Source organism: Panthera uncia, chromosome A2 (assembly GCF_023721935.1).
Source record: "Panthera uncia isolate 11264 chromosome A2, Puncia_PCG_1.0, whole genome shotgun sequence".
In the NCBI taxonomy this organism is placed as follows: Eukaryota; Metazoa; Chordata; class Mammalia; order Carnivora; family Felidae; genus Panthera; species Panthera uncia.
In genome coordinates, this window is record NC_064816.1 from 72181463 (window position 1) to 72208779 (window position 27317).

A 27317-nucleotide genomic window follows, 5' to 3' on the forward strand; every position below is an offset into this window, starting at 1 on the left:
CACGGGCTGGGACCCAAACGCTTCTTAGCATCTGTGAAACCCAAACGCTTCTTAGCATCTGTGAGAGGGTCAGGGCGCTGAGAGGACCACAGGAGGCAGCAGCCAGGCTTTGGATGAGAAGTGGCAGGTGGGAACTTTGCATCCCAAGGCGTGCTGTGAGTTGGTAGGGGTGGATTTGGGGCTGGTTACTGCACAGGACAATTCAGAGAAAGAGGCTGAATCCAGAGAGCAGGGCCAAGGGCTGGAAGAGGGCGGCAGGGAGACTGTGAGAACTAACTCTCCTCCCGGGTGCAGTGATGGCATCCTGGGGTGAGCAGGAGGCAGGGAGACAGAAGGATGAGGAACGGGACAAAGGAGACAGAACTAGCCTGAAAGGGGCTGTTCTAAACCAGAGGAAACTGTCTTCAGTTGGTAAGCTTAGTGCCTCCTCCAGCATCAGAAGGAGGAAAAGATGACATGTGTGAGTTCAGCAATGACGACGCTCCCATCCCCTGCCACGCACCAGAGGTGTAGCCTGGGTTTGCTGTAACCACTGCGCCCTGCTCAAGGTGCCTGTGTGAGGGGGGAGGGCGCACCAGTGGGGACCACAATCCATCCCGAGCCCTCCCCGCCCTGTACCTGGAGCAGGGCTGTGTGAGCCTGGAAAAAGTGCCTTTTTCTAATTTTCTGCCTAGCTTGTGCCGTGTTTTAATTAGTAAAAAGGAGGCTTCTGTGCTATGGGAGACCCTGTTCAGGAGGAAGTAACTACATAGAGTGGTGTGGACAAGGTACAGAGTTTTCAAAACAACTTAGTCCATGAAGCTTCCTGAGCTGAAAAAGATAAACTAGCCTCCAAAAAGAATCGTCAAAGAACCAACGAAAATACTATTATTTGAATCTAGGAACCAAATTTTACCCTTCAGAGCCTTGAGAGAAACAGTCATAGGGAATGTAGTAAAACAACAACAACAACAACCACAAAAGCCTACATTTGCATAGACCCTGGTAACCCAAGGGGGTGCAGTGAGAGGAGGAAGTGAGCTGGAGCTTCTCCAGAACCTTCTTCTGCGGAGCAGAGATGCCAGCACCCACCCCTAGGGATGGTGTGAGGTTATGAGATTAGAAATCCAAATGCTTAGCGTGCAGCCCTGAGTAATTATCGGTAGTAATTATCAGCATTTCCTTTAATCTCACTTCTGTCTCCATTCCTTAGCAAAAAATATTTGAGATAATTAATTAGAAAAATCTGCCTCAAGGCACTTTTAACAGTTTGTCTCTGCACAAGATATACCTGTGCCTACATCTGTGTCTCTGTATCTTTATTTTCATCTCCGTCTCTGTCTCTGTCTCCATCTCTGTCTCTGTCCCCGTCTCTGTCTCTGACTCCATCACTATCTACATAGCCAAGTCTCTGTCTTTATCATCTAGGTGTGTTTACACTGACTCCTGCCTACCTATCTGGAAATGGACTGATGGGATGTTGTTGCCACAGCCTGACGAATATTCTCCAGACAGATCAGAAACCTCAGAAATTGCATTGCAAGGTGGCCTAGGTTTGACCCACAATTTCCTTCCCTGACACCAGCCGTCACACACCTTACACTGATCTGAGCTTCTGGCCATCAGGGTTCTCAGGTTCCACCTTGTGCTTTGAGGCAAAGCCTGGGTAGACACATGGCCACTTACCAGCAACCACCTGTCACTTTTCTCTGAGCGAATGAGTTCGTTCCTATATCTGTTCAGATTATGTGAGAACCTTAAGAAATTACTTAATGCCTCCTCTGGATATTTTGAGGAAAAGTCTGTTTTATATGCTCTCTCTCTCTCTCTGTCTCTCTGTCTCCCTGTCTCTGTCTCTCTTTCTGGTTAGTAGCCAACATGACAACCAGAAGTATCTCTATCCACAGGAGGAACAAAGGATAAATACATTTACGTACAGTACTCAGCATGCATCCTCCACCTTAGCCATATCGGTACCAACAAAAATGAACCAGGTTCTGGAGCATCTGATAAAACTTGGCCTCTTGTAACACTGGCTGAGAGGAGTTAGATGAGAACAATAAACTGGCAGCACTGAGACACCCTGTCTCCTCCACTGTGATTCTTTTTACAAAGTCCATAGAACAGAGTAGATGGAGCCACGGACAAATGGGTACCAAGTATGAGAGAAGCCAGGAAGTCGGCCCCAAGCCCTCTCTTCAGTTCTGGTCCTTTTGCACGTGGGCAACCTCAGCCCCCGTCCCAGCCTCAGCCTCAGCCCCGCCCCGTGCTCCCTGACAGGTACCTCAGCTCTAGAATCAAGAGGAAAAGAAGCAGACGGCCACCAGGTGCACCTGCAGGACGGCAGCCTCCTGTGCCAGCTTCCCGTTGCCTCCTGATGACAGCCGCTGTCTGGGGTTGTGGAGAACAGCCTAGTGAGTCAGGGACCCTCAGCAATTCGTCCTGAGATTTCCAGGGAGTCTGGGTGACACAGGCCGCATGACGAGGGGACTGGGTTGGAGGGAGGGCAGGCGACTGCGGTCCCAGACAGGACTCGAGGGCCGGGTGCTGCGCCACACGAAGGCAGACGGAGGCTGGTGCTGCTGGGATACAAGTGCCCGGAGGAACACCCTTGTGTGCGGTTCTGTGACCTCGCCAGGGTCTGCGTGTGCCTGGTGGGTAATGCAGCCTCGGTACCCACTCACTGAACGGACGTGTGAATAGATGAATCTTAGGGAGCAGTACTGAGCAAGCACATTCAGGGTACTTCCTGTGATGAATCCTCAACCGTGCATTCTAGAGCCTTGAGAGACATACGTACACACAGACACATACATACCTGTGTGCATATACATGTAGGCACATTATTATTACAGAGTGGTATGTAATCTATTATGTTCTCATAAGTGTATATGGAAGAAATAAAGTCTGCCGTTTAAGAACATGGGTTCCAGATACAGATCCTCTGCTGTAAATTACTGTTCTGCCACTTACTCACATCAGACCTTTGATCAAATGCCTTGTATGTCAAAAGCCTCCTTTTTCCCATCTGAAAGATTGGAAATAATAATAAATAAATAATAAATAAATAAATAAATAATAAAAGCACCCCCTTAGTAGGCTTTGTGAGGATTAAATGAGAGGATTAAATGAGCATATTTGTAGCAAAGTGCCCCTCACATAAGAATAATTCAGTATTGTGAGCAATTTTATGAGAAATAAGAAAATGAAATACTTATTTTTTTCCAAAAGTTTTAAAATAATGAATTAAAAGATAAATTTTGCCTTTGTTTTCTTCCCTGTTTGAAATAATTAATGAAGACAAGACACATTTTCCAGGAATGTGTCTGAAGTGGTGATTCATCCCCCTTCTTGGTTCCTGACATCTGAACCCTTCTGCTGTGTCCAAGGAATCCCCACCTTATGTGCCTTGGTGAAACAATGAATTCATTCTCACCATCGGAAGGAGACCTTCCAAATACGGTTTCTCAGTATTCCTTAGGTAAATTCAGCTGAAAGTGTGGGCTCCCCCAATTAGACACACTCCTCACAACTGCCACCCTTTCACACACACGCACACACACTCACATAGGGACACATGCACACACGAGCACACACAGGCACACACATGCACACACATGTCCATGCACACACACAGGGTCCGTAAGGAAACGCCCAGCAGTGATGACGGTGCAGGGAACCTCGCTCCAGAATGATAATGGCTGCCTTCTCTTCTCCTTCTCCTTCCCAGGACACACTGTCTTCCTGAGGAAGAATCAGTCCTCTTAGTTGTAGGCCATTGCCTTCTGGTCTACCCCTCTCTACCTCCTCAACATGAAACTGCCTAGTGTTGATCACTTCAGAAATGGCAGTTATTGGAAAGCAGGGAAGATGGGCCAGTTGCCTCAGGAGGAAAATCCAGCCATCTTGGCTTCTTCCTTTCTATTTTTCTCAAGAGGATGCAAGCTGGAGTTCACATCAGCTCCACATGGTATGTGACAGAGCGACACATAAGTTTTAGGCGGAAATGCTTCAAGTTTTAATGCACACAAACATTTAGAGAAAACCATATGAAAATCATAAAAGCAAGCAAACACTTAGGTGAAGAAAGGTTGGAGGAAATGAGGAATGTGGAGAAGAAATGCAGAAAACTGAAGTGCTAATAATGTTTGACTAATTTTCCAGGTTCCTACGCAAGAATGGTCACAAAAGCATTTTCACCATGGAAGTTTGGGGCAAATACTCATGGTTGGCCGTATGGAATGTTAAATTTGAAAAACGATAGCAGTACTAATAAGAGCGAATCATTACCAAAACTTTACTAGATTCCAGAACCTGTGTTAGCAGTTAATAGAAAACTGAAATACATTCACCTATTTAATATGCATTGACTTTTGAGATAGGAATTTTTATCACATCTATTTTCAGATGAGGATTTTGAGACAGAAAGAGATTCAGAAATTTGCACCGGTTCAGGAACCTCTGAAGTGACAGAGACAAACGGTTCATAGGTTCAGACACGAAAAGATGCTTCAATGACACGTGGAGTTGCTCAGAATATAAAGTGAACTGAAACCAGCTGAAGAGAAAATGATATTCATATTGCACCTTTAGCTGCTAGATTCATTTACACTCCACGAAAATATTTATGTCCCTTTTTCAGGAAAGAAGAGATCAGAACTTCACACACAACAATGGAAAGAGTGACTGGTCTTGGTAAAATGTTCGTGGGCATTTTTATCTCATCTTTAACCCTTTTTCTCCAAGTTTCGTCAAGGAAGATCTTTCTGTTGGCATATTTGCATTTTCAGTTAATAAAACGTATCCTCTTTCAGAAATACAGTCCCCAGTTGCTAACGGAGCAGGCCTGGTGTTTATGAGAACAGAAGGGATTTCCTTTGATGCGTTCTCTGAGCGGTTTCACACACTTGAACACCTGGAAATCAAAACCTCTTAATTCCCTGAACACTTTTCCTAGTAATTTAGAAAAGTCATTGGTTGACCACTTGGCCCTGATCTCTTCCTTTTCTTTCTTTCTTTCTTTCTTTCTTTCTTTCTTTCTTTCCTCCTTTCCTTCTTTCCTTCCTTCTTTCTTTCTTTCTCTCTTTCTTTTTTTCATTTGCTTTTCTGGTTTCCTTTTTCTATGAGCACTTTTCTGTGATTATTGCCTCCATGGAAAGCAGACATTTGTGTCAATTAATCTGAGGAAAACGTAGAAAATGTGAAATGCCATGAAGCCTATATTCAAGGACTTCCAGGGGAATCCAGAAGATCAATTGCCAGGACAAGGTTCCTACCTGCTGGTCATGCCATGAGGCTCAGGAGAAGGCTGACATTTTTGAGGAAACTCTAGTGTGATAACCTCTAACCAGTGTGATGGATCAAGATATCTACAGAAGGAACTAGGCTCATAGTAACTCCTCCCGGTAAGTAACTTTGTCCTGTTTTGATCCTGTGAATGAAAAACTGATAGAGGTTTTTTAGGAAAGACAATGTAGGATCACCTCAGCACATGGACAGCAGTTTTGGAGCTACGGGTCACTATAGATGGAAACAAAACTACTTTTGTTTTATTTCTAAAGGAATGGGTTTCTTTCCTTCCCTGCTTGCAAGCAGATTGAAAATCTATTTTTACAAAATATACACATAAAAGTACAGATGCAGGCTTGAAATTAAAATATTTGTAAGCCTGTGTCTGTAAACTATTTATGTAAATTATTGGTTCAAGGTGGGGTTTTTTTTTGTGGGTCTTTAAGTGAGAAACACTTTGATTAAGTACCTTTAGTATTAACAGTGCTCCTCTATTAACCTGCAAAACCCACATGATTGCTTTTGATCTCCTCTTCAACAGCAGTGCAAAAATTTAGCTCTTGCAGGAAATGCAGTAAATGACTATAGAACTTCAATAAATCAACATAGTCTTATTACTTTAGCTTCTTAGAGGGTAGGCAGAGATTAGTCAAGATTTGTGCAATTGTAATCATGTGATACTGTGCCAAGATTGCCCAGTGTAATGGAATTTGTGAGCTCGGTAAACTATTTCAGTTCTACAGTCCAAGAAAAGAATCTATCTTCATGGTTCAATATTCTTGTTTGTTCATGTATTGTCTCAGCAAACATTTACTGAAGACAGTGTCTAGGCTGGACGCTAGAGATAAAAGGGGCACAAGATGCAGTCCCGACGCTGCAAAAGCTTGCAGTCTAGTGGACAAATATTCTCGGTTGTGACTTCTTGGGCCCCTGTTTTTCAGCATGTGGCCACCGGAGACACAGAATGTCTTAGGTTCATGAGCCCTTTTGCTTTCTTACTTTCTGTAATACTTATTGCTTATAAAATCCATACATTTTGTTTAGTGGAACATTTGATAAGGGGGCCCCAAACCATCTGAGTAAAGAGAATAATAATATTAGCTACTATTTACTGAGAGCCATGTATCATGCTGACTAGTTTCAGTGCCTTATCTCAGTCCTCAACAGCCCTGCCCAGGAGACACTCTTATTTTAATATCGCTGTTGGGGAAACTGAGGCTTAGAGAAGTTCAGTTATTTGCCTAAATTCACATGGCTAGGTACTATGGCAAAATTTGGGACCCAATAAAGACTTGTTTGTTCCATAGAGCATGGTTTAGGCCATTCTATGGTATTAGGAGCATTAAGCTTTATTTTAAATCTGAATATTTAATTTTCTATAGCCTAACTTTCAAATCGACTCTTCAGTTGAATGCTTAACTCATAAGCTCATAATTTGTATTATTACTCATAAGATGGGAAAGACAGAACCAAACTGTCCAGGCAGAGAGGGGTCAGTTCATCCATTCTTGACTAAGTTCATATACAATGTGATTTTGCTTGAGAATCATCCTTGTTTAATGCTATCAGGGCCCATTTTTATATACTTATATAAATATTGAAAAAATACAGGCACAATTTGTAAAGAGGTGCAAAGGGAGATTTTTTTTTTTTTTAAGTTAATTTCTTTATGGGGTGGGGAGGGGCAGAGTGAGAGAGAGGGAGAGAGAGAATCCCAAGCAGGTTCTGAGCTGTCAGCACAGAGCTTGAAGTGGGGCTCCGCTCCTGAACTCTGAGATCATGACTTTAACTGATATCAAGAGTCTGATACTTACCCACTGAGCCACCCAGGTGCCCCCAAAGGGAGATTTCTGTAAAAGCTTTTCAGACAGTGGGATTGGTATGGCTGGGGTTACAAAGTATTTGGTCCTGGCACACTGCTCAGGGTCACAGGTAAATATTCTTTCATTCTTCCGTATAACGTAAGGAGGGGAGGCAGGGGATGCAGGGGCGGCAGGCTAGGTGCTGGTGCCGGCTCAGAATTCTCAGATTCACCCCCAGTTTGGTCACAAATGGCAGCGGGATCCTTGGAGAGGTAGGTGACTGTGTCCCAGTCTTTGGGGGTAGTTGCCACCTGAGCTTGCGTGGGCGACATTGACAAGGAGCTAACTTGCTAGAGCAACTGGGGGTCCCTGAGGGGTGGGGATGTTAGTTAGGTCCCTCTGGAATTTCTGCATTGAAAGGTTTGTAAAGAAATTTGTGTAACTTATTCATTTGATCTAGAAGCAACCAATGGAAAAGAATGAACAAAAAATTGCTAAACTTGTCATTTTGTCAGAAGGTGATTCATATCAGGTATGGACACATTTAACTGTGCAAACATATCCATAATGTCATGAGCTGGCTTCTCTGTTTGTTTTTTTCTAAATTCAGACTAGTAAATGTGTTCTTTCTTCATTAGTCTTAGACATGAAATTTTGCCCAGATGAGGGAAAACGCCTCCCAAGGATGTTTCTATACTGCTAGGTGTGGTCACCTACAAGCTTTTAAAGAATTTTCACAATGCTAGTAAAACAATGAAATCATGAAAGTAATGATATATTTTGGTTTCCTTAGTGGTTGTGATCAGAGACACAAATGAATTCATAAGTTGAAAAGCAACCTTCTTGTCCTCTTTTTTTTCCATCTGACTGCAATATAAATTCTAACGGTCTGATTAAATAATGGTGACAGAGATATAATAATTCATGAGGTCCTTAAAGTTTTGTGGGAGAGTGTGATGCAGAGGAAAATATGGGCTTTGATTCTGGATCTATCAATTTCTGAATAATCATCCTTTAGCAAATAAATTTTAATTAGCTGGCCGTTGCTTTCTTAAAATGATAAAAAATAGTACGTGCCCATTGTGGAGAAAAATGGAAAAGAGAAGAAATAAAAATTGGATAGTGACATTTATTACTGTTAACATTTGCTATATTTCCATCCATTCATTCTGTCAATGTGAAAAAACATCTCGAGTGGTTTGTTTTGAAGACTAAATGAAATTATAGCTACCACATCAGTTGGGACAGAGTCAGTGATTAAAAAAAAAGTCAATACTGGTGTGCCTGTGGGGGTCAGTCAGTTGAGCAACAGACTTTGGCTCAGGTCATGAGCTCACGGTTTGTGAATTCAAGCCCCGTGTTGGGCTCTGTGCTGACGGCTCAGAGCCCGGAGACTGCTTTAGATTCTGTGTCTCCCCCTCTCTGCCCCTCTCCTGCTTGCACTCTGCTCTGTCTCTCAAAAATAAATAAATTTTTTAAAAAAATTTAAAAATTAAATTGTATAGAATTCAAATTATCACCAGTGAAGGACTTTGTGACTCAGGAGTACAGGAAATGTATCAGTTATGATCTAGTCTACAGGTCATTTTATTTTATTTTTATTTATTTATTTATTTATTTATTTTTTTTCAACATGTATTTATTTTTGGGACAGAGAGAGACAGAGCATGAATGGGGGAGGGGCAGAGAGAGAGGGAGACACAGAATCGGAAACAGGCTCCAGGCTCCGAGCCATCAGCCCAGAGCCTGACGCGGGGCTCGAACTCACGGACCGCGAGATCGTGACCTGGCTGAAGTCGGACGCCCAACCGACTGCGCCACCCAGGCGCCCCTTTTTTTTTTTTTTTTTTTTTTTTTTTTTTCAGGTCATTTTAGAACAATTGGTCAGTATTGGCAGAATACCTTTAATTTCTAAGACTCATTGTTGCATGATTCTAAAAATGCCTAGAATGTAGTAAGCATCATCTCAAATATTGTTAGCCTGAACATAAGGCAATCTCTCACTTTTCAGTGGAAAATGAGATATAAAAAGGACAGGTTTTACAACTTGAATATGTAAAATTATAATAATATCCATATAGAGTTAAATATTCACTTATAATATTTAATGTCTTATTTGGATTATACTACAGATTAAAAGTTATATCATTATAAATACCATTTGAGAATACTGGTTATTTCTGCTCTCACATTTTATTGAAAATTTTAATCAAACTATTCACACGCATCTAAAATGTATACTTTAGAGCAAATTTCTGAGTCATTGCAAGGTCTGAGTGTTTGTTTTGGGATTCCCAGATAATGATGTCCCTGGATATTTTATTGGAAGAGACAATTTACCCACTTACAAAATAAAAGCATTCTTTTCATTTATACTATCTTTCTATGTATGTGAGACAGAAGCATGAAGTATAGAGTCTTTAGTCCCAAGTCGTATTTACTAAATCCACATTAAACTGCTTATTGTCTTTTACCAGTGCGACTTCCAAAACTAGTTCCATTGAGTTTATTTCAGGTTTGTATCCTGTCCAAGTAGTATTGTTGGATCAAAGTTGAATAGATTAGAAGAGCCTCTTTTAATAAGTGGCCCAGGACTGAAACATAAGACAACCCTTGTTCCGTGAGGGATGATGTTGGAAACGCAAGCTTCACCTTCTTCTCTGGCGTTTCAGGGTGGTTGAATTCCACATGTTTTGCGTTTGTATCACAGAGAGGGATTTGGAAACCTCTTCTTTCATTTTTCATGTGATCTCTGAGTTAGACCTTCTTAAGCTCTGAAGCCCTGAGGCTGAATGCACAAATGATTTCTCATTTATTTACACTGTCTCTTTCCAACATATATTTGAGAAGGCCTCAAATAAAGACACAAGTACAGTTAGGCCATGGAATAAAAATAGAAGACCAAGACACAAAGGAAAGCAGAAGAAAAAGGCCTGGGATGATCTAGCAAGAAATGGGAAAACTTTATGTTCAAAGGTGGGAGAAATTGTGGTGGACACATACTTTGTATTATCTGATAAAATGAAGTATACCAAAACTTCATATGTCTTTGAAATCATAAAATTGGAAAAAACTTTCGATGCATGCGTCCTTTAGGGGGACTATGAAGTGAAATAGCAGGCATTGCCTTCCACATCCATTTTATAAGATGGAAGGAGTGGTTTTTCAACAAAGCCTTTCACGCTACCGCGGCATCATTACTATGGGCACAGTGACATTTAATGTCATTCACAGATGGTGACCTTCAGCAGACAAGGTCAGGCAGGTGATAGTCTAGGGATCTAACGTGACAATAGGAGGCTTGGAGGAGTGGGTAACCGACCATTGATGTAGTCATTTGTCTGGAAGGCCCACTGTAGGAGATTCAAGCCAAATTTGGGGCATGATTAGAAGGAAGGCGGTTTGAGGTAGAAATTTCTGGTGAAAGCTTGGAATTTGCTTTGGACCACACAGGTGAAGCAGTTCCATGAACTGACCCCATGTTACTAGGCTTTAGCCAATGTTCCTTTGACTTTCTTAACACTGGAAATGCAGTGGATAAGACAAGTGATTGCCTATTAACTGGTGTGTCAAAGGCACATTCCAGTGACGATGGCTGAGTGAATTGAGACATAGTAGAGCAAAGTGGGGTGCAAACGAAGGAATGAGTCTCCATGCTTGATTTACCTAGACCCAATCATTACCTCGAGTACTGTATTCCCATTAGTAAGAAAGATGTGGTCCCATGCGATTAAAATGTCATGTTGGAGTACACAATTCATCTAAAGAAATTGCTAATAATCATGATAATGATAATAATATACTTTCTCACTTCCATAGCATGTTTGGTTGTGGAAATCTTAGGAGAGATTTTGGTATCAATCCTCACAGCAAAGGTCAGCATAGACAACATTGTGCAAATATTGTAATAGGATCAGACCTTGCGTTCGTGTGGACTTGTATAAAGTGTTCGTGTACATTGTGTGTAACTGTCACGAAAGGGTTTGGTCCAAGAATGAAGTAGATCATGACAGATATGCTTTGTGAGTTGACACATTTCCTTTCCTGACGGTGAAAGGGTATAGTCAGAGAGCCCAGGATTTGCCCCAGGCTGACCTGGAGCCCTATCTCTACCACGTACTGCTTATGTGAATTTGGCGATTATTCTCTGCCCTCAGTTTCCTCATCCATCAGGTGGGATAACAGGAGGCATTCAGCAGGAGTCACATGAGAATTAAATGAGACTGGGGATAAATTACATGGCACATCACGCAAAATATAATAGGTGCTGGTAGAAGTTCCCCCTTTTCACACCTAATGGGAGAATTGTATCCACTATGGCGGGTGGTCTGTAGCCAATCATACTGACAAAGCAGAAATTCTCCAGAGGAGTCAGCTGTACTTGTAACTGCTCCAATGGGAAGTTCCCTTGCTGTCCACTGATAGACAAATAACTTGAATTTAGAGGGATTTGTACCTGTTTACTGGATTTGTCCCTCACTGGGCCACAAAAATGAAATTAAGATTGTATTTTTGTAGTTCTTCTATGTACTTTAAAACTTATTTATCTTATTTTATATTACCTCTAACTTCAACAGGTTTGGGCTTCATGCTTATAATAGTAGAAAAACAAAGGTTGAAAATATAGTTACAATGTACATAGAAACATAGTTATAGATAGACGTAGGGCTTTTAAATGCACTTAGAAATGTCATAAATTTGAAATTCATATTTACATATGAAATAGCTTTAAATAATTATTTAATAAAAGAAATATAGTTGAATAAAATGAGAAATTTGGAGTCAATATGAATATGCAGGTTTGAAATACCACACTTAATTGAAAATGTGGTTGTATTTGGTTAATTTATATAGAATTCATACTGCTTCATATCAATAAAATAGATACAACTCAGACAATTTACACCCAAAATTTTTTTAACTTTGTGCACAAATGCACTGGACAAAGTTATTTATTTTGTAAACTGGTTTCTATTTTATGCATCAATAAAATGATTGTGGCCATAAAAAAAAACTGTTAGTAAGCTTAAAAAGAATATTGAAAGAAAAAGCATGTAATATAATTACCCAACATATAGGCACTAATCTTATATAATCAAGTATACTATTTAATGCTCAGTTGAGAAAATTATGGAAGTTCAAGATTCCCTCTATCCGGAAAAGAATGAAACTTCAGGATCTAGCTGAGGAAAAAGGACAGGAGATAAGCATCGTATTTTTCCATCCAGAAATTTTCCATATTCATCTTTGATTTTCAGGTTCTTTACAATTATGAATCAGAAGTAATCCTATAAAAAACCAAGTTCCTAAGATGAAAACTAGATTCTTTAATGTATTGACTAGAGGCAAAAATGATGTAAATATCACGTACTTTGAAAAGTTAGTCTTCTCTAATATAACAAACTTTTAAAATTAAAAACAACATATATGGTTGGAGAAATGTAGACTTTCTTACTATTATAATCAATAAAATATATATATTTGCAGCACAAGTAAGATGTACAAGTTTAAAACAACCACATTATGATCTAATTCTATGTATAGCATGAATAAAAAACTCACTGTTTGCTTACTGATTTTGTATAAAAATCAGGAGGTTTGTAGCACTCACAGAAATTTTCAAGAATATTTTTCCTTTTTTTCTCAAGGAAGAAATAAAATTCTTCTTTTCTTCGGAAATTGTCCACAAAACTATTATTCTAACTCCAAACTAGCCCAAAGAGAAAATGTGTTAACGTTTGTGTTTCAGTTGGAAATCAAACTGGAAGGGTTCTAGTCTTTATCATTTCAATGATTAATTAACAATCAATGTATAAGCAAGGAACATTCCAGTCCTCAAGTGACATGCCCTTGACAACTATGATGTTTCATTACATATTTTCACATTATGTGTGCAAGATACTCTGTTAACATTATGCCAGTTACATACAACTTTATTCAGCTGATAAAATCAAAGAAAATTATGGGTACAAACACAAGTTCAGCAGGCTTGTAGGGCAGATCCAAATTTGGGGGAGATGCTAAGCATCAAAGTACGGTGTCTTCTTAGTCACGTGTCAACATCAAATGAATTTCCAATATAAAATGTGCTTTGAGTGAACATTTTCTAAAGCAAAACAAAATTCTGACTAGTGCATTACTTGCACTATAAGGTTCATATAAGAGCATTTCTGAAAATAATCAATAAATTTTAAGTAGCAGTTTTGGAAATATTGCCACATTGCTTCCAAATTCAAGGCACTTGTAGGGGTGCCTGGGTGGCTCAGTGGGTTAAGCACTTGACTTTGGCTCAGGTCATGATCTCACAGTTTGTGGGTTTGAGCCCTGCGATTTGTCTGTGCTGACAGCTCAGAGCTTGGAGCCTGTTTCAGATTCTGTGTCTCCCTCTCTCTCTGCTCCTCCCCTGCTCGTGCTCTGTCTCTCTCTGTCTCAAAAATAAATAATCATTTAAAAAAATTTAAATTCAAGCAATGTAAATATTTTGGAGGTGCAGCTTTAAACGTTGTCCTACTCAAAATCCTGGCATAGTTTAGATGTGAGAGTGAGATGTTCTATAAAATCAGAAATCAAACAGAAGGACTCCAGCATCAGAAGTGGGCATGGGATTCTTATTTGAAGCTAAATGGTCAACTTGATACATTGTCAAGTATGGGTGGAAATAGATTCCTTTTCCAACAAGTGACCATGTATTGTCTCAAAAAATTCCACATTTTAACCCATGTGGTGACCTTAATAGCTGTGACTTTGGGCAACTTACATAACCTCTTGAACCCCTTTTCCCATGGAAAGTAACAAAATAAGCAACTCAGAACCCACTGTGGTTTAAAGGTCATGGTAAGCACTAACTCTATGGCAACTTTTCCTTCCTTTTAACTATGTGCTAGGTGGTTCCAACCACAAAATGTTTCCATTTCTCTAATAACGTTTTGGTTGCTATTCTATTTTCTCCCACAGATAAAAATCCTGATGAAGACACTTTCCCCAAGCCCACAATTTTTCTTCCTTCAATTGCTGAGGTACAACTCCATAAGGCTGGAACATATCTTTCTCTTCTTGAGGATTTTTTCCCTGATGTTATCGAGATAGATTGGAAAGAACAGGATGGCAAAATAAGTCTGACGTCCCAGCAGGGAAACACCATGAAGACTAAGGACACATACATGAAATACACCTGGCTGAGCGTGAGTGAAGAGTCAATGGGCAAAGAACACAAATGTATCGTTAAACAGGAGAAGAATAAAAGAAGGTTTGAACAAGAGATTCTGTTTCCTTCAATAAACAAAGGTATGGACATGTACACATGAATATAGCCTCCCTGAATCCTTTGTTTCAAAGGGAATACCACACCTTACCTGTCAAGAATTAATGGAAAACAGGGAAAAAGAAATCTTTTCTGAAAGTTTTACTTTTTTCCTTTTTTTTTTTTAAGAAAACCAAACTTAATGTTTATTTATTTTTGAGAGAGAGAGAGCCCGAGACTGAGGGGCGGGGAGGGGCAGAGAGTGAGGGAGACACAGAAATTTGAAGAGGCTCCAGGCTCTGAGATGTCAGCACAGAGCCCAACGTGGGGCTCGAACTCATGAACCGTGAGATCATGACCTGAGCTGAAGTCGGACACTCAACCGACAGAGCCACCCAGGTGCCCCTAAATGTTTTACTTTTAATGGTAGCATAAAAGTCCAAATATTTCCCCACAGAGTTAAATATGATGGGCTTTGGAAGATATAAAGAAAAAGAAAAAGAAAAACTCACTTAGCCTTTGCTGCCTCAGTTTCATCATCCAAAATATGAAGGTCACAGTGACGTTTTTTAGCACCACTGTATGGATTAAATGAGAGAATACATATGAAAACACCTAGCAACCTTGCATACAATAAGTGCTCAAAAAGAGAGTGTGTTTTTGATGATCTTATTGATATGGAAATAAGAAAAATTTCACATCTTTAGGGAAGTTCTACTCAACAGTCAAACTTCCTCTCGCCTCAATCTGGTCTACTCAAAGTATCACCTTTAAACAGTTACAGGTGACAAAATGCTGCTCCTTTGATAGAGCTAGATTGTAGTTCAAGTAAAAATGGTGATTTGGCTGCTGAGTTTTTATTATGGTCTTGGGTGTTCCAGATTTGAATTTTATATAAGACTGTAAGGTGAAATTTGGTAACTGGAGAGGGGTGAGGTTACGTGTACAAACATTCTCCCATTGTCCACAATGGATGTATTTCTACCCCTGGGAAATGCTGCCCAGCAAACACTTCCTGCCGTCCGAGCATGTGCCAGGCCTGGGAGGGAGGCGGGACGGACCACTGTCCCCAGGAGGATCACTACAGTAGGGCGAATACACTTTGCCTAATCACCCAGGGTCCCTGGTGATTCAGACATGGTGTCCTGAAGGAGCCCCATTGTGCAGAGGCTGGTCATATTTGACAATGGGGGCAGAGCTGAATGTGCCCTGGCTCGGCTGTGAGCCAGGAACTCTCTAGACTCAGAAGTCAAGTCCTGAACATTAACATAAAAGACCAGGGGCCCAGAGGGCCCATAAGAAGGAACCAGTTTGTACTTGCTCTGTGGTTAACAAGCACTTTTTAAGCAGCAGGGAACAAACACATAGCAAGACATGTGAAGAGCTTTGCTATATTTCTGAGGTAAGACTTTGTCCTTTGTCCTCTGGGAGTGTTAAACAAATAAACAAACAACAAAGCCTGTAGTCCCAAAATGGCAACACTTAACTTAAAAGCGTGAGTCACTCCACCAAGACTTAATACCTAATCCCAGTGCAATTGCAACCCCCAGAAGAGTAACCTTTAACCTGTCACCTAGGGAATTTCCTAGCCAGCACCAGGTACTTTCCTAATTGACCCCTTCCTTCCCCATGAAGGTGACCTTGCCTAAATCAGTGGACTCCTTGCTAATAATCTTCTTTTTTCCACCCCCTGTCTATTGTTAAAATATTCCTTTCCTGTCCTCCTTTGGAGCTCCCGTCTAAGTGCTAGATCAGATGCTGATTCACACATTGATTGACGAATACAGCTACTGGATCTTCAACATTTACTTGGTTGACTTTTTGTTCTTTAACAGCTGTGGTGGAGGCAAGAGGATCCGAAGTAGACCCACAGGGGCATTCGGAGACAAGGCAAAACACAGGGGTGGTCACTGTGAGCCCTTTGAGTTCACTGTCCTCCTCACCGGTTTCAAGGGCTGCAGGTGAGTTCCTCTTGGTTCGAAGCTCCCCTCTCTTTGCCTTCGGGCTGCTGATCTAATGGGCCTTCCTTTCCAGGACAGGTCAGCTTGGGCTGCAAGGGTTATGCCCAGAGCCCGGTTGAGCCGGCATGTTTATCTGGAACCCTGTGGAACTGGCCTATTTGGCGAGAGCCCAGCTGGGCTGGCAGAAAGGTGTGCCTGGAGCCAAGCCCCCAACCTTTCAGACTGCACTTCCCCTGCTAGAAAAGTCAGCAAGGTTCCAAGAGAATTGTTGGTGGTGCACACGGAGTCTTGTGTCCTGAACGCAGTAACAGCCAAGTCTGAGACACTGAGAGCAGTTGTCCTGACAAATGCGAACAGAACTAGAAACGCAGCTCTTGGGTCAATCCAGAGTTCCCCTGTCCCTTCACCCAACCCCACACTTCTCCTAGTTCTAGAAAAGGGCTTATAGATGGTTGGCTTTAGGAAAGCAAAGTCCTTCTTGCAGGAACCTGCATTCTTTCTCTGTCCTCAAAGTGATCCATCTGATCAAGTCCATGAAATGTAAACACAGCCCACAAGTGCCTGGGACTGAGGGAAACTAAGGGAAAGAGGTCTTTTTAAAATACAAACTGCTTGGGGCGCCTGGGTGGCGCAGTCGGTTAAGCGTCCGACTTCAGCCAGGTCACGATCTTGCGGTCTGTGAGTTCGAGCCCCGCGTCAGGCTCTGGGCTGATGGCTCGGAGCCTGGAGCCTGTTTCAGATTCTGTGTCTCCCTCTCTCTCTGCCCCTCCCCCGTTCATGCTCTGTCTCTCTCTGTCCCAAAAATAAATAAAAAACGTTGAAAAAAAAATTTTAAATACAAACTGCTAACGGGCTCCTGTGCCTAAACCCTGGCTCAGTGTCCTTCGTAATTCCAGGGACACATACAAACCTTAACACTTTCTCCATAAATGTCTCCATAAATGTCAGTGACTCCAGGGTCTTTGCAGCGATCTGTGTGTCCACAAATACACGTCGTCAATGTGAGATATTTTTCTCTCTGGAGACTTTGTCAAAATTGGTTTATAAAGAGCTCTATATTTCTTTGGTTTTTAGACAAACACTTGTGAGGACTGGGCATTCTAGACCTCTCAGAAAGGGAGAAACTATCCCATGCGCGTTTCAACTTCACGTCGGGCCTATGTCTGGTTGTTGTTTAAGCAAAGCAGACATCTTTTTAGAATTGTCAGCACTAAAATTAATTAGAATTTTCATGTGCCTGGGTTTACTAAAATTCAAATAAGTAGATGGGATCTCAGTTACAAAATGTTTAAAAAAAACAGCTTGGGAGAATGACAGACTTTGATGTTTCATACGTTTTTGTTTGTTTTTTAGTATTTTTATTTTCATTTCAGTTAGTTGGCACGCAGTGTGGCTCTAGTTTCAGGAGTACAATCCAGCGATTCAGCACTTCATAGGTCACCCTGTGCTCATTAGGACGAGGGCACTCCTTATTCCCATAGCCTATTTAACCCATCCCTTCCCACGTCTCATAAAATTTTTATGGGTAATTTCAGCTCAACTTTTAGGAACGAGTAAATTGAATAGATATAAATAAAATAAAAAATTTTAGATAAAGTGGTAGTTTCCCAAAGCTTTGGGGGAACTAAAACCTTAAAGTGTTGCTGAGTGAGGTCACCTGTTAAATTACGTTAAATTCATTAAATATCTAGATCATTTCCAAGCGTGATAAAATAGTCAATTATTAGGGCATCTGGGTGGCTCAGTGGGTTTAGCGTCTGACTTTGGCTCAGGTCATGATCTCACGCCTCATCAGTTCGAGCCCCGCATCAGGTTCTGTGCTGATGGCACACAGCCTGAAGCCTGCTTCGGATTCTGTGTCTCCCTCTCTCTCTGCCTCTGTCTCCCCTGCTCATACTGTGTCTCTGTGTCTCTCTCTTAAAAATAAATAAAAACTTAAAAGAAATAGGAAATTATTTTTTATTTCTTTTTTTTGAAGTTTATCCATTTATTTGGAGAGAGAGAGAGACAGAGCACGTGAGCAGGGGAGGGAAAGAGAGGCAGAGAGTGAGAGAGAGAGAGAGAGGGAGAGAGAGAATCCCAAGCAGGCTCTGCACTGCCAGCACAGAGCTGAAACCCAGGAACTATCATGACCCGAGCCAAAGTCAAGAGCTGGACGCTCAACTGGCTGAGTCACCCAGATGCCCCATAAATAGGAAATTATTAATTAAGGAACATAGGTTTATCTCTTTTTGGTTTTCTTAATGCAGAGAAACTGAAGATACTTTTGGGCCTGCTTGTAAATGTACTTTGTGCTTTACTGAAAGATTATTTTATAAGGAAGCAGATGTTTCTAGAAATTATGAAATGTATTCACAAGTTCGTGAATCCAAAGGATGCTGTTTGACAGTTCACAACTGCTTCCTTATTAACTTTTGTTAAAAATGAAGGTTTCTAAGAGTTAAGAATTCTGATAAATTTAATGAAGACTACTGGAAATAATAAGGGAAACAACCCAGAAAGCAAAGAACATAAGGTGTGTATTTTTAGTAAGGAAAAGTCTGATGCACGGAGTTGTATTTTTTGAGAAAGAAAGGAAGAAAGAAAGAAAGAAAGAAAGAAGAAAGAAAGGAATTTTCTCCAAAGGGAGGCTCATTTAAAGAGGGTAAATTCAGAGGGCACCTGGGTGGGTCAGCTGGGTCAGCATCAGACTTTGGCTCAGGTCATGATCTCAGGGTCGGTGAGTTCAAGCCCTACATTGGGCTTTCTGCTGTCAGCACAGAGCCCGCTTGGGATCCTCTGTCCCCACACCTCCCTGTCCCTCCTGGGCTGTGCTCTTTCTGTCTCTCAAAAATAAATAAACACAAATAAATAAATAGATAGATAGATAGATAGATAAATAAGGTAAATCAAGACAAGTTCTGAATGTAAAAAAGAAAGTAGTAAAGATTTGCAAACATGGGATATTTGGAAAGGAATGTTATGTGTGGTCAGGACTGACTAATATTGGCATGAAGAATTTTCAAAGCAAAAGTAAGCTGATCCCGGGGCACCCGGGTGGCTCAGTCAGTAAAAGACTTGGTTTTGGCTCAGGTCATGGTCTTAGGGTTCTGGGTTCTAGCCTCAAATTGGGCTCCAGGCTGGCAGGGTGGAGCCTGCTTGGGATTCTCTCTCTCTCTCCTTCTCTCTGCCCCTCCCCTGCTCCTGCTCTCTCTCTCTCTCTCTCTCTCTCAAACAAATAAACAACAAAACAATACAAAATAAAAACAAAACAAAACAAAAAAAACAAAACAAAACAAAGCAAAAGTAAGCTGATACAGCATTAGAATTTGGTTTTCTCTCTGTCCAAAGGCTAAGGGTTTTGTGGTTTTTTGCTTGTTTTCTTTGGAGTTTTGGTCTGCTTAAGTCTCTTTAACCTGGAACATTCCAAAGGATTTGTTAAACTAATTTGGCTTATTTGATATGTTAACGGAGAGCATTGTCAAATATATATTCATACTAAGTTTTCTTTACAGTGTATTTATAAGATTGTGGCACTTGTAGATAAAGTCCATTCTGGTTCTCCAAAAAAAAAAAAAAAAAAAAAGATGGCCTCTCACGCCAGACTTGCTGTCCTAATGACCTTGTACCATGGCACCGGTGTGCTTCTGAATCCGAGAAATCAAGGTGAACAAACTGGCAGTGTATTCAAGAAAGAGTTGGAGTTGAGGGAAAACCAAGACGGTCACTTGGTTCTTTCTGACTCCCTGAAAAACCCTGTTTTTCTTGTTTTTTTTTTTTTTTAGTTTTGTTTTTTCACTCTTTCACCCACCATGAGGCATTTAAGATGACTCCAGTTATAAACAGGCATCAGTGGTAAGGATTAAATAATAGTAAAAAATGACTTACCCTGAGGGTCTAACCTGCTAGGTGCATAATCTTGGAAAAATTGTTTTTTTGTTCCAGAAGCTTCAGACCTCCTCCCTGGGGACCCCTTGAACACCTGCAGCCGGACTTTATGCCACTGCCACTTAGTGTGGGCTGTCAACACGCCCCAGTTATTGTTTGTACATTTCTGGAAGGGTTGAAGCCTTTCCCTGCCGAGAGGCTGATGCCCTCCCTGTGGCAAAGACACTTTTAAAAAGTGGGTTTCCCCCTTGGGGCACATCTTCTGTGATCTCCAGGGACCAAGGCTCCTATTTTACTGGGCAAGTAATAGGCGCCTGAAGGAAAACCTTGCAAACTTTTTGGGATTCTCTCAGTGTACAACCTTCTGCTGATCCTTTCTGTCCTATGCTAGCCTGTCCAGAGGGTGTATGTCTACCCTGTCTTCTGCTCAAGCCTGTCACCACCAGGTTACGGAAGCCTTCTTAGATCACAGTGCAAAGGATCCTGTTGGTCACAGTTTAAAGCCTGGGGACTAGGTATTTTAGACACGTCATCAGAGGAAGAGAGCCCTCGAACCCCCAGTAGAAGAGGGACCTTACCGAGTGCTCCTGATGTAACACTAAAGGTATGGAGCCTCGGGCACACATCACACCAGTACCCTTTCCACCTGACGCCAGGTCCTGCACAGACGCTGGATATTTCTGAATCAGATGGAGACAAAGTGAGGTAGCTCACCAATGCACGATGATAAGAGATTTTTATTTATCGTTTTTAAAGTTTTTGTTGGAATTCCAGTTAGTTCTCGTGTAGTGCTATACTAGTTCCAGATGTGCAGTATGGTGACCAAAGCCACTGTATGGAAAAGAAAGACATTTAAGGCATTTTAAAGTCAGCTTTTGAGAATATTTTAACATTTAACGTAATTATACTAACAGTTTCCTTCTTGGGATTTACCTGACAGTTTATACCTCAAACCCATCTTTTTAAGAGTGACAAAATTAGATTGCGTGGAAGGCATACAATTGTACACCTGAACCACGTGTGTAGGGACAAGGACACATTTGAACAGAAAAAGGATAAATCAAAACAACCTCATGACTCTCTGCATCCACCGGTCAATGATCTTTGTAAAAAAAATTTTAATGTTTATTCATTTTTTGAGAGACAGAGAGACCCAGAGCGTGAGTGGGGGAGGGGCAGAGACAGAGGGAGACACAGAATCCGAAGCAGGTTCCAGGTTCTGAGCTGTCAGCACAGAGCCTGACGTGGGGCTTGAACTCACAGATGTGAGACCATGACCTGATTCAAAGTCGAACGCTTAACCGACAGAGCCACCCAGGTGCCCCACGGTCAATGTACTTTTTAAGGAATTTTGTCTTTGTATGTATGTTGGATGTTTTTTATTTTGGTTGTTTGTTTTTGTATTGTTTTGTTTTTACACTCTAGATAAATACAACCCTCATCTCATGTTTTATATATTCAGGCAGCTATCGATGTGACTTGCCTATCACCCTATCCCTGCAGAAAGTACACCCAGATCCTGAGCTTCTGTAATAAATGATCAGTTGGTAAAAGTAATGAGGGTATCCGGAAGAGATATATGAGAGTCCACGATGGTGGACTTAGGTTTGATTTGTATGGATTGTTGTACAAGGGACGTTCCACATGCTGTAGCTCTCCTAACCCCCCACCACCGACCCTGAGTGCCAGCTCTGCCCGTCACTGGTATGATTCTCAGCAAAGTACTTATTGACTCTAAAGCCTATTTCCTTGCGCATAACATGGAGTCCTCCAAATCCAGCTCATGTCAGTGTCACCAGGATCAGATGAGATAATGTACGTGAACTTTCACAGAGTGCCTGGCACAGGAATAATCATCTAAGGGTACTGGTTTTCATTAGCCTTGTTGTCATGCCCACAAACACCTCCACTCTAGAAAATCATGTGTGGGACTTGCGGTTACCGGGGTGTGTGTGATTTGGAAAGGTAAGGCTGCTTCCGTTTTTACATGGGAAATTGACCTACACCAGCCTCCTTCCAATGTGTAAGATTCTGCTGTGGATTCTCCGGTTGGATGATATCGTTTTGGTGGCCACGCTTCACGTGAGCGGCGTGTGCTCAGGACTTTACAGCAGCCACTGTTTCTGGATGTTTTTCCATTCAACAAGTATTTACAGAACACCTACTTTGCCACAGGCACTGTGCTGGGAGCTGTGAGGACAGAGGGAAAACAAGATGTAGTCTTAGACATTACTCCCCAGTTGTGAGGAAGAAAGAAAAAAAAAATTCATGAACTTCAACATCTTCCTGCACCGAAATACAGTATATGAATTGATCTACAAAGAATTACAAAGAACCAGAGCAACATTTCTGGAATTGTGGGCTCCTATTTGTAATGGTTCTTTCTTATCTGTTGACAGATTCTATCTATCTGTATATCTACCTATCTGTGTATCTGTCTCTCTATTATCTATCTATCTCTCTATCTCTCTATCATCTATCTATCCATCCATCAAACCATCCACAGTACAGACACGAGTCAAATAATGGATATGAACAACAGAATAATACTTGCTCTCATTTCTTTTAGAGCTCGCTGCTGTTAACTACACAAAAGCTTCTCTGAAAGATGAAAATGGTAAGTTTTGTACTTGTTTCCTGTATGTTAGGCTATAGCATTGTTTCCTCCGGATCAACTTAACTTTTGAACTTCTCTGGCTTCGGGTAGAAGCCTCACAATGGCAGGATCTTGCAAAATAGACTGAGTGGTAATTTAAGTCAGTCCATCATTTCCCAGGAGTCGTCTTCACACAGTAACTGCTGGCTTGGGAAGGAGAGGCCTGTAAAGTAGGGGTGCAGTGAGGGGCTCTGACGTCTGTTAACAACGCACTTCATGCATTTCTGTGGCCTTTGTTTCTACTAACTGAGGAAAATATGCTGTTGCTTTAGATTTTTTTTTTAAGTCTCTATTCTTGCTGGTACTTAATAAATGATGCTGAGAGGTTCTTGGACAAAAGGCATCGTGTTACTGTCAGTGCATTTTGTTGAATTCTCTTAACACTCACTGTATTTCATTCCCATTTTGCCCCTGAGGACAAGGAGCTGAGATTAACTACATCCCTTGTATCATGCCACACAGTGAGATCCGGGCTTCCCCCCAGGCTAGATGAATCAAGACTTCATACACTTACTCAGGTTTCATTCTTCCTCTACATCCCAAACCCAAGGCCCTGAGACAGGCTGCACACCTGGGGTGGGTGGGATGGCAGGACTTCGCGTGCCAGAATCCAGACTTACACCCCAGTCTTAATTATTTATTTGCAGGAATAGGGTTAGCTTATTTACATTTTCTGAGCCAACCACAAATGACACAAGTAACACCCAACTCAGTTATTGAAAACACAAGGCCCCCTATGTGGAGTGTCTTGCTTCAGGTATCTCATTTAGCAGCCACATAATAAGTACCTGTGAGTACATTCTAAGTATAAGTAGTAGTTCCTGGCCCTTTCTCCCCACGTATGCACAAAGGAAATGATGAGGACCATTGGCTCTAGTCCTGCTGATTTGTCCTCACGTCCAATATCAAGGGGCTCCTGGACTCTGGCTACTCGTCATCATCCTCCTTATCATCATCCAACTTTACATTTATCCGTAATCATTGGGTGTCTTGGGTATTCATTGCATGTAGAGATCCAGAATGACAGAGTAGCTGAGAATGCGTCCTGAAACACCAGCTTGCTGAGATTGAAATCTGGCCTCTCGTACTTACTAGTTGCATGAAATCAGGCAAATTGCTCCTCTCCCTGTCCTCAGTATAAGAAAATGGGAATGAAAGTAATAATCTCATATGTTATTGCAAAATTAAAGAGGATTAAGGCTTTCTAGGCAAAGTTCTCAACTGACATTTAGTTTGTGGTTAATGGATATTGCCTAGTATTCTTACATAGGGACATGCGGGGGATGAAGAAATGCTAAAAGCTATTTATCACCAATGGTTTTTCCCCCCCTGGGTTCATGAATTACAAACACAACCATGGTTTAGAATACTTTGGAATGTTCTAAGTGAATTTCACAGGTTTTTTACAGACTTGGTCGGCAAACTGGATTCTGAGTAGTCTTGGGGGTGGTGTTAGTGGTGATGGTGGTGTAGATGCTTACTCTCCAGTTGTACTGGCGAGAGAGTCACTCCAACCCAGGACATCAGAAATGTGTGAAACTAACCAATGGCTTCTTTTAGACCCCCGACAGGTGCAGCTCGTGAACACCTCTGCCTACTACACCTACCTCCTCCTTGTCATCAAGAACATGGTCTACACCGTCATCATCGCCATCTGTCTGCTTGGGAGACCAGCACTCTGTGACAATGGGAAGAGTTCCTAACCCATGGTGGCACCAAGGGTCCACTTTTCTCCATTGGCTATTGTCACTAGAAGAGTCTGCTGGAGATATAGCGGGGCTTTCTTTCTGCGTTTGGGTTATTTCAGTTCACATGTTTCTTTTTCTATGTGTCATCATTGCAGAACAGGTTTACAAACAGCTAGGCAGACAGGAAATGTCACTCTGCATGGAGAACAATTCCTGCCATGACTCAGGGATGGGGCCGGGGGGCATCCACGGGGGCTTCAGTATGTCTCTATCTTTCACCTCCGCCAGCTCGTCAGCAGCGCAGCACCCTCGCCTCTGAGTACACTTGGCGTGCAGCTTCCATAGAGCTCCTGGGGCTCTGTATCCAGATAACTTCCTGGAGGCCTTTTATTTTACATTTCTGGAAGCTGCCATCTTTGCTACCTGAGTTTTGTTATGTTTTTCATAATAGGCACAATAAAAACAATCACAAGTCTACTTTTGCCTCTGTGGACATTCATTTGTTGAGATCTGAGTACAAGGTAAGGGACAGCATGACAACTGAGCCTTCACATTCAGCGTTGATGTAATCATGGTCAATTCTACATTTCTAACTCTTGCCCTGAGAGAGTCCTTGTTCCAGTTAGGGTTCTTTGGGGCACTGGCCCCTGGGGAGCCCCAGCCAGTGAAGGTGCCCAAGTTATTTCTCCTTCCAAGTCAGCAGATTCAGACTCATTTGTTTTAAGACGCTCTGCTGGTGACAGGATCACAAATCGCGTGACTGGCAGATGTGTTCAAACTTGTACCTGTATTTCATGGGCACCATGTTTCCCGAGAGCTGTACCAACTCTGGAAAGGGAGGGTGGTAGAGAGGTTAAGTGCGTGGACTCTGAACTCCAAGTGCTTGGGTTTAAATCTTGGGTCTATCGCTATTTGAACTCTCTGTGCCATAATTTTCTCATTCTAAAATGGAGTTACAGTGACCTGTCTCCTAGGTTGTGTGGACGACATAATTATGCTGGGCACATGCAAGTCCCCAACAGCATCAGCATCCACTGTTGGCAGCTCTAGTTTAGAAAAAATCGAGAACGCACATGCACACGCACACACGCTAACAAGTATGACACTCATTTCTATGTGTGTGTGTATTGCTACAAACATGGGTGCAAAACAAAACGTTCAGGGTGTGGTAGGCGAAGAAAAATAAAGTGATTGTATATGTTCTGTTTTCATTAATGAATGCATTTAAAGCAAAAACGTTTATATATTAGAATGAAAACAATGTCTCATTTCAAACTGGGGAGGATTTTTGTTTATTTACAATCACCTTCTGTTTGGTGGGACAGGAATTTTCTGAAGCAAGTAGAGATTCCCAGGTGGAACCTATGTAAGACCCACCAGATACAAGGAAGCGAAAATTTAATTTTGATCTACTCCTTGAGTCTCAAGAATTGGATCAGACCTCCTTAGGACAAAGTCTCTACATAGAGATCTGGAACTGATCTGGAACTGATCTGGAACTGGTTCTGCATGTGGAAAGCACGGAGGCAAAGGGGAGACTAACAAATGACCCAGAGCCGTGTGGGCTGATTTCAGTGCCGGGCACTCCTAGCCAGTGTCCCCTGTGGTTTCCAATCCTCAGCCCCTCCCTTCCCCAACCCGACCTGGGCAGCCCTGCGGGCTCTGCTCTGCACTGGCAGGTGCAGAGAAGGGGGAGGGCGGTGGTGTAGGGGACAGTGTGGGGGGGCAGGAGGGCACTGGTGTTTTGTTTTTTCAGGGTTTTTCTGGTCTATGTGCTCTGTCAAATGTGGTTGATTCGTGGAAAATGCTTGAAGTCAAACCGGCCCCTACTGGTTGGGGCTGTGCAAGTGGTGGCTGGGGTGCTACATGATAAATTAAGGGCAGTTAAACCACAGCCAACTTTGCTCACTTCCAAAAGGTCACAGCTAATGAAAGAAAAATCCATCTGCACACACGCATATGATTGCTGCCGAAGATATTCTTATTCTGTGGTGAAAGGTCCCTATTTTATACCAAGTTCATTCCAAGTAGCTGCTACCTGAGTTGGGAGTCTCATGACCAGGACTGTTGAGCCGCTGTACTTTAGTCCTCTCTGATGACACTGTTCTGAAGGAAGCAGAATGCAGACTTCTTGTAGCCCTAGCCAATCCTGACATTCCACGAAGAATCTGCACTTTTTAATGGCATGTGATTTACTGAAACCCATGTCTTTTAGTCTCATTTCTCGGTGTAGACAGGCTGACACAAGACCAGGGCCCATGAATCTACTAGCACAGGTAGGCTGTAGATGTTCAACAGAGAGGTGCTTCTTTCATCACAAGAACACAGACATATGCAGGTGCTGAGTCAAGTGTGTAATTGAATGTTGACTCATCCAAGTCCCTCTACAGGACAAATGACTGTAGAGTCAAGCTTAATTCGAGCAAGCTTAATAGAAGACAAGCACATCAGCTAGGTGGGATGGGGGTCCAGCAGAGGAAGGCTGTTCAGCAATGTGAACACAAAGAGCAAGTGTCCCCACCCCTGCTCCACTGGAACATGGTACAGAGAGGGTGCCCAGTCCTGAGACCCAACCTGACCAGTCCCTGGGGAAACAAAACTCTATTGTTGACGTCAGTGCTTTAGGCTTTCAAGGTTTGACTTCACAGAACATCTCACCATAGATTTCATTCCTCTTCTGTGCTTGGCGCTAACCTCTGGGTGAGCCTTGGCTTCCATGAACATGGGCCACATACTACTGGTTCAGCCTAGCCTGTGCGGGACTGAGCTCTGTCTCATGATAAATTATACACTGACATGCAGCATAGGCATCTGTTGGCCTGTTATATATGAGAC

At 42.0% G+C, this 27317-nt stretch overlaps 1 protein-coding gene and 1 gene segment (V, D, J or C); both read left to right on the forward strand.

Annotated features, from left to right (window-relative positions):
* Positions 1–24980, forward strand: part of LOC125929816 (uncharacterized) — a 32533-nt gene extending 7553 nt beyond the window's left edge. Inside the window, exons 4-8 of the mRNA XM_049641316.1 lie at positions 7140–7200; positions 14025–14354; positions 16146–16271; positions 22708–22755; positions 24355–24980. Coding sequence (XP_049497273.1) covers positions 7140–7200; positions 14025–14354; positions 16146–16271; positions 22708–22755; positions 24355–24497 — 708 coding nt within the window. The 3' untranslated portion in view covers positions 24498–24980. The remainder of the gene's footprint in view (positions 1–7139; positions 7201–14024; positions 14355–16145; positions 16272–22707; positions 22756–24354) is intronic.
* The window catches only part of LOC125929817 (T cell receptor gamma constant 2-like), a 134505-nt gene that overhangs the window by 55398 nt on the left and 51790 nt on the right, over positions 1–27317 (forward strand).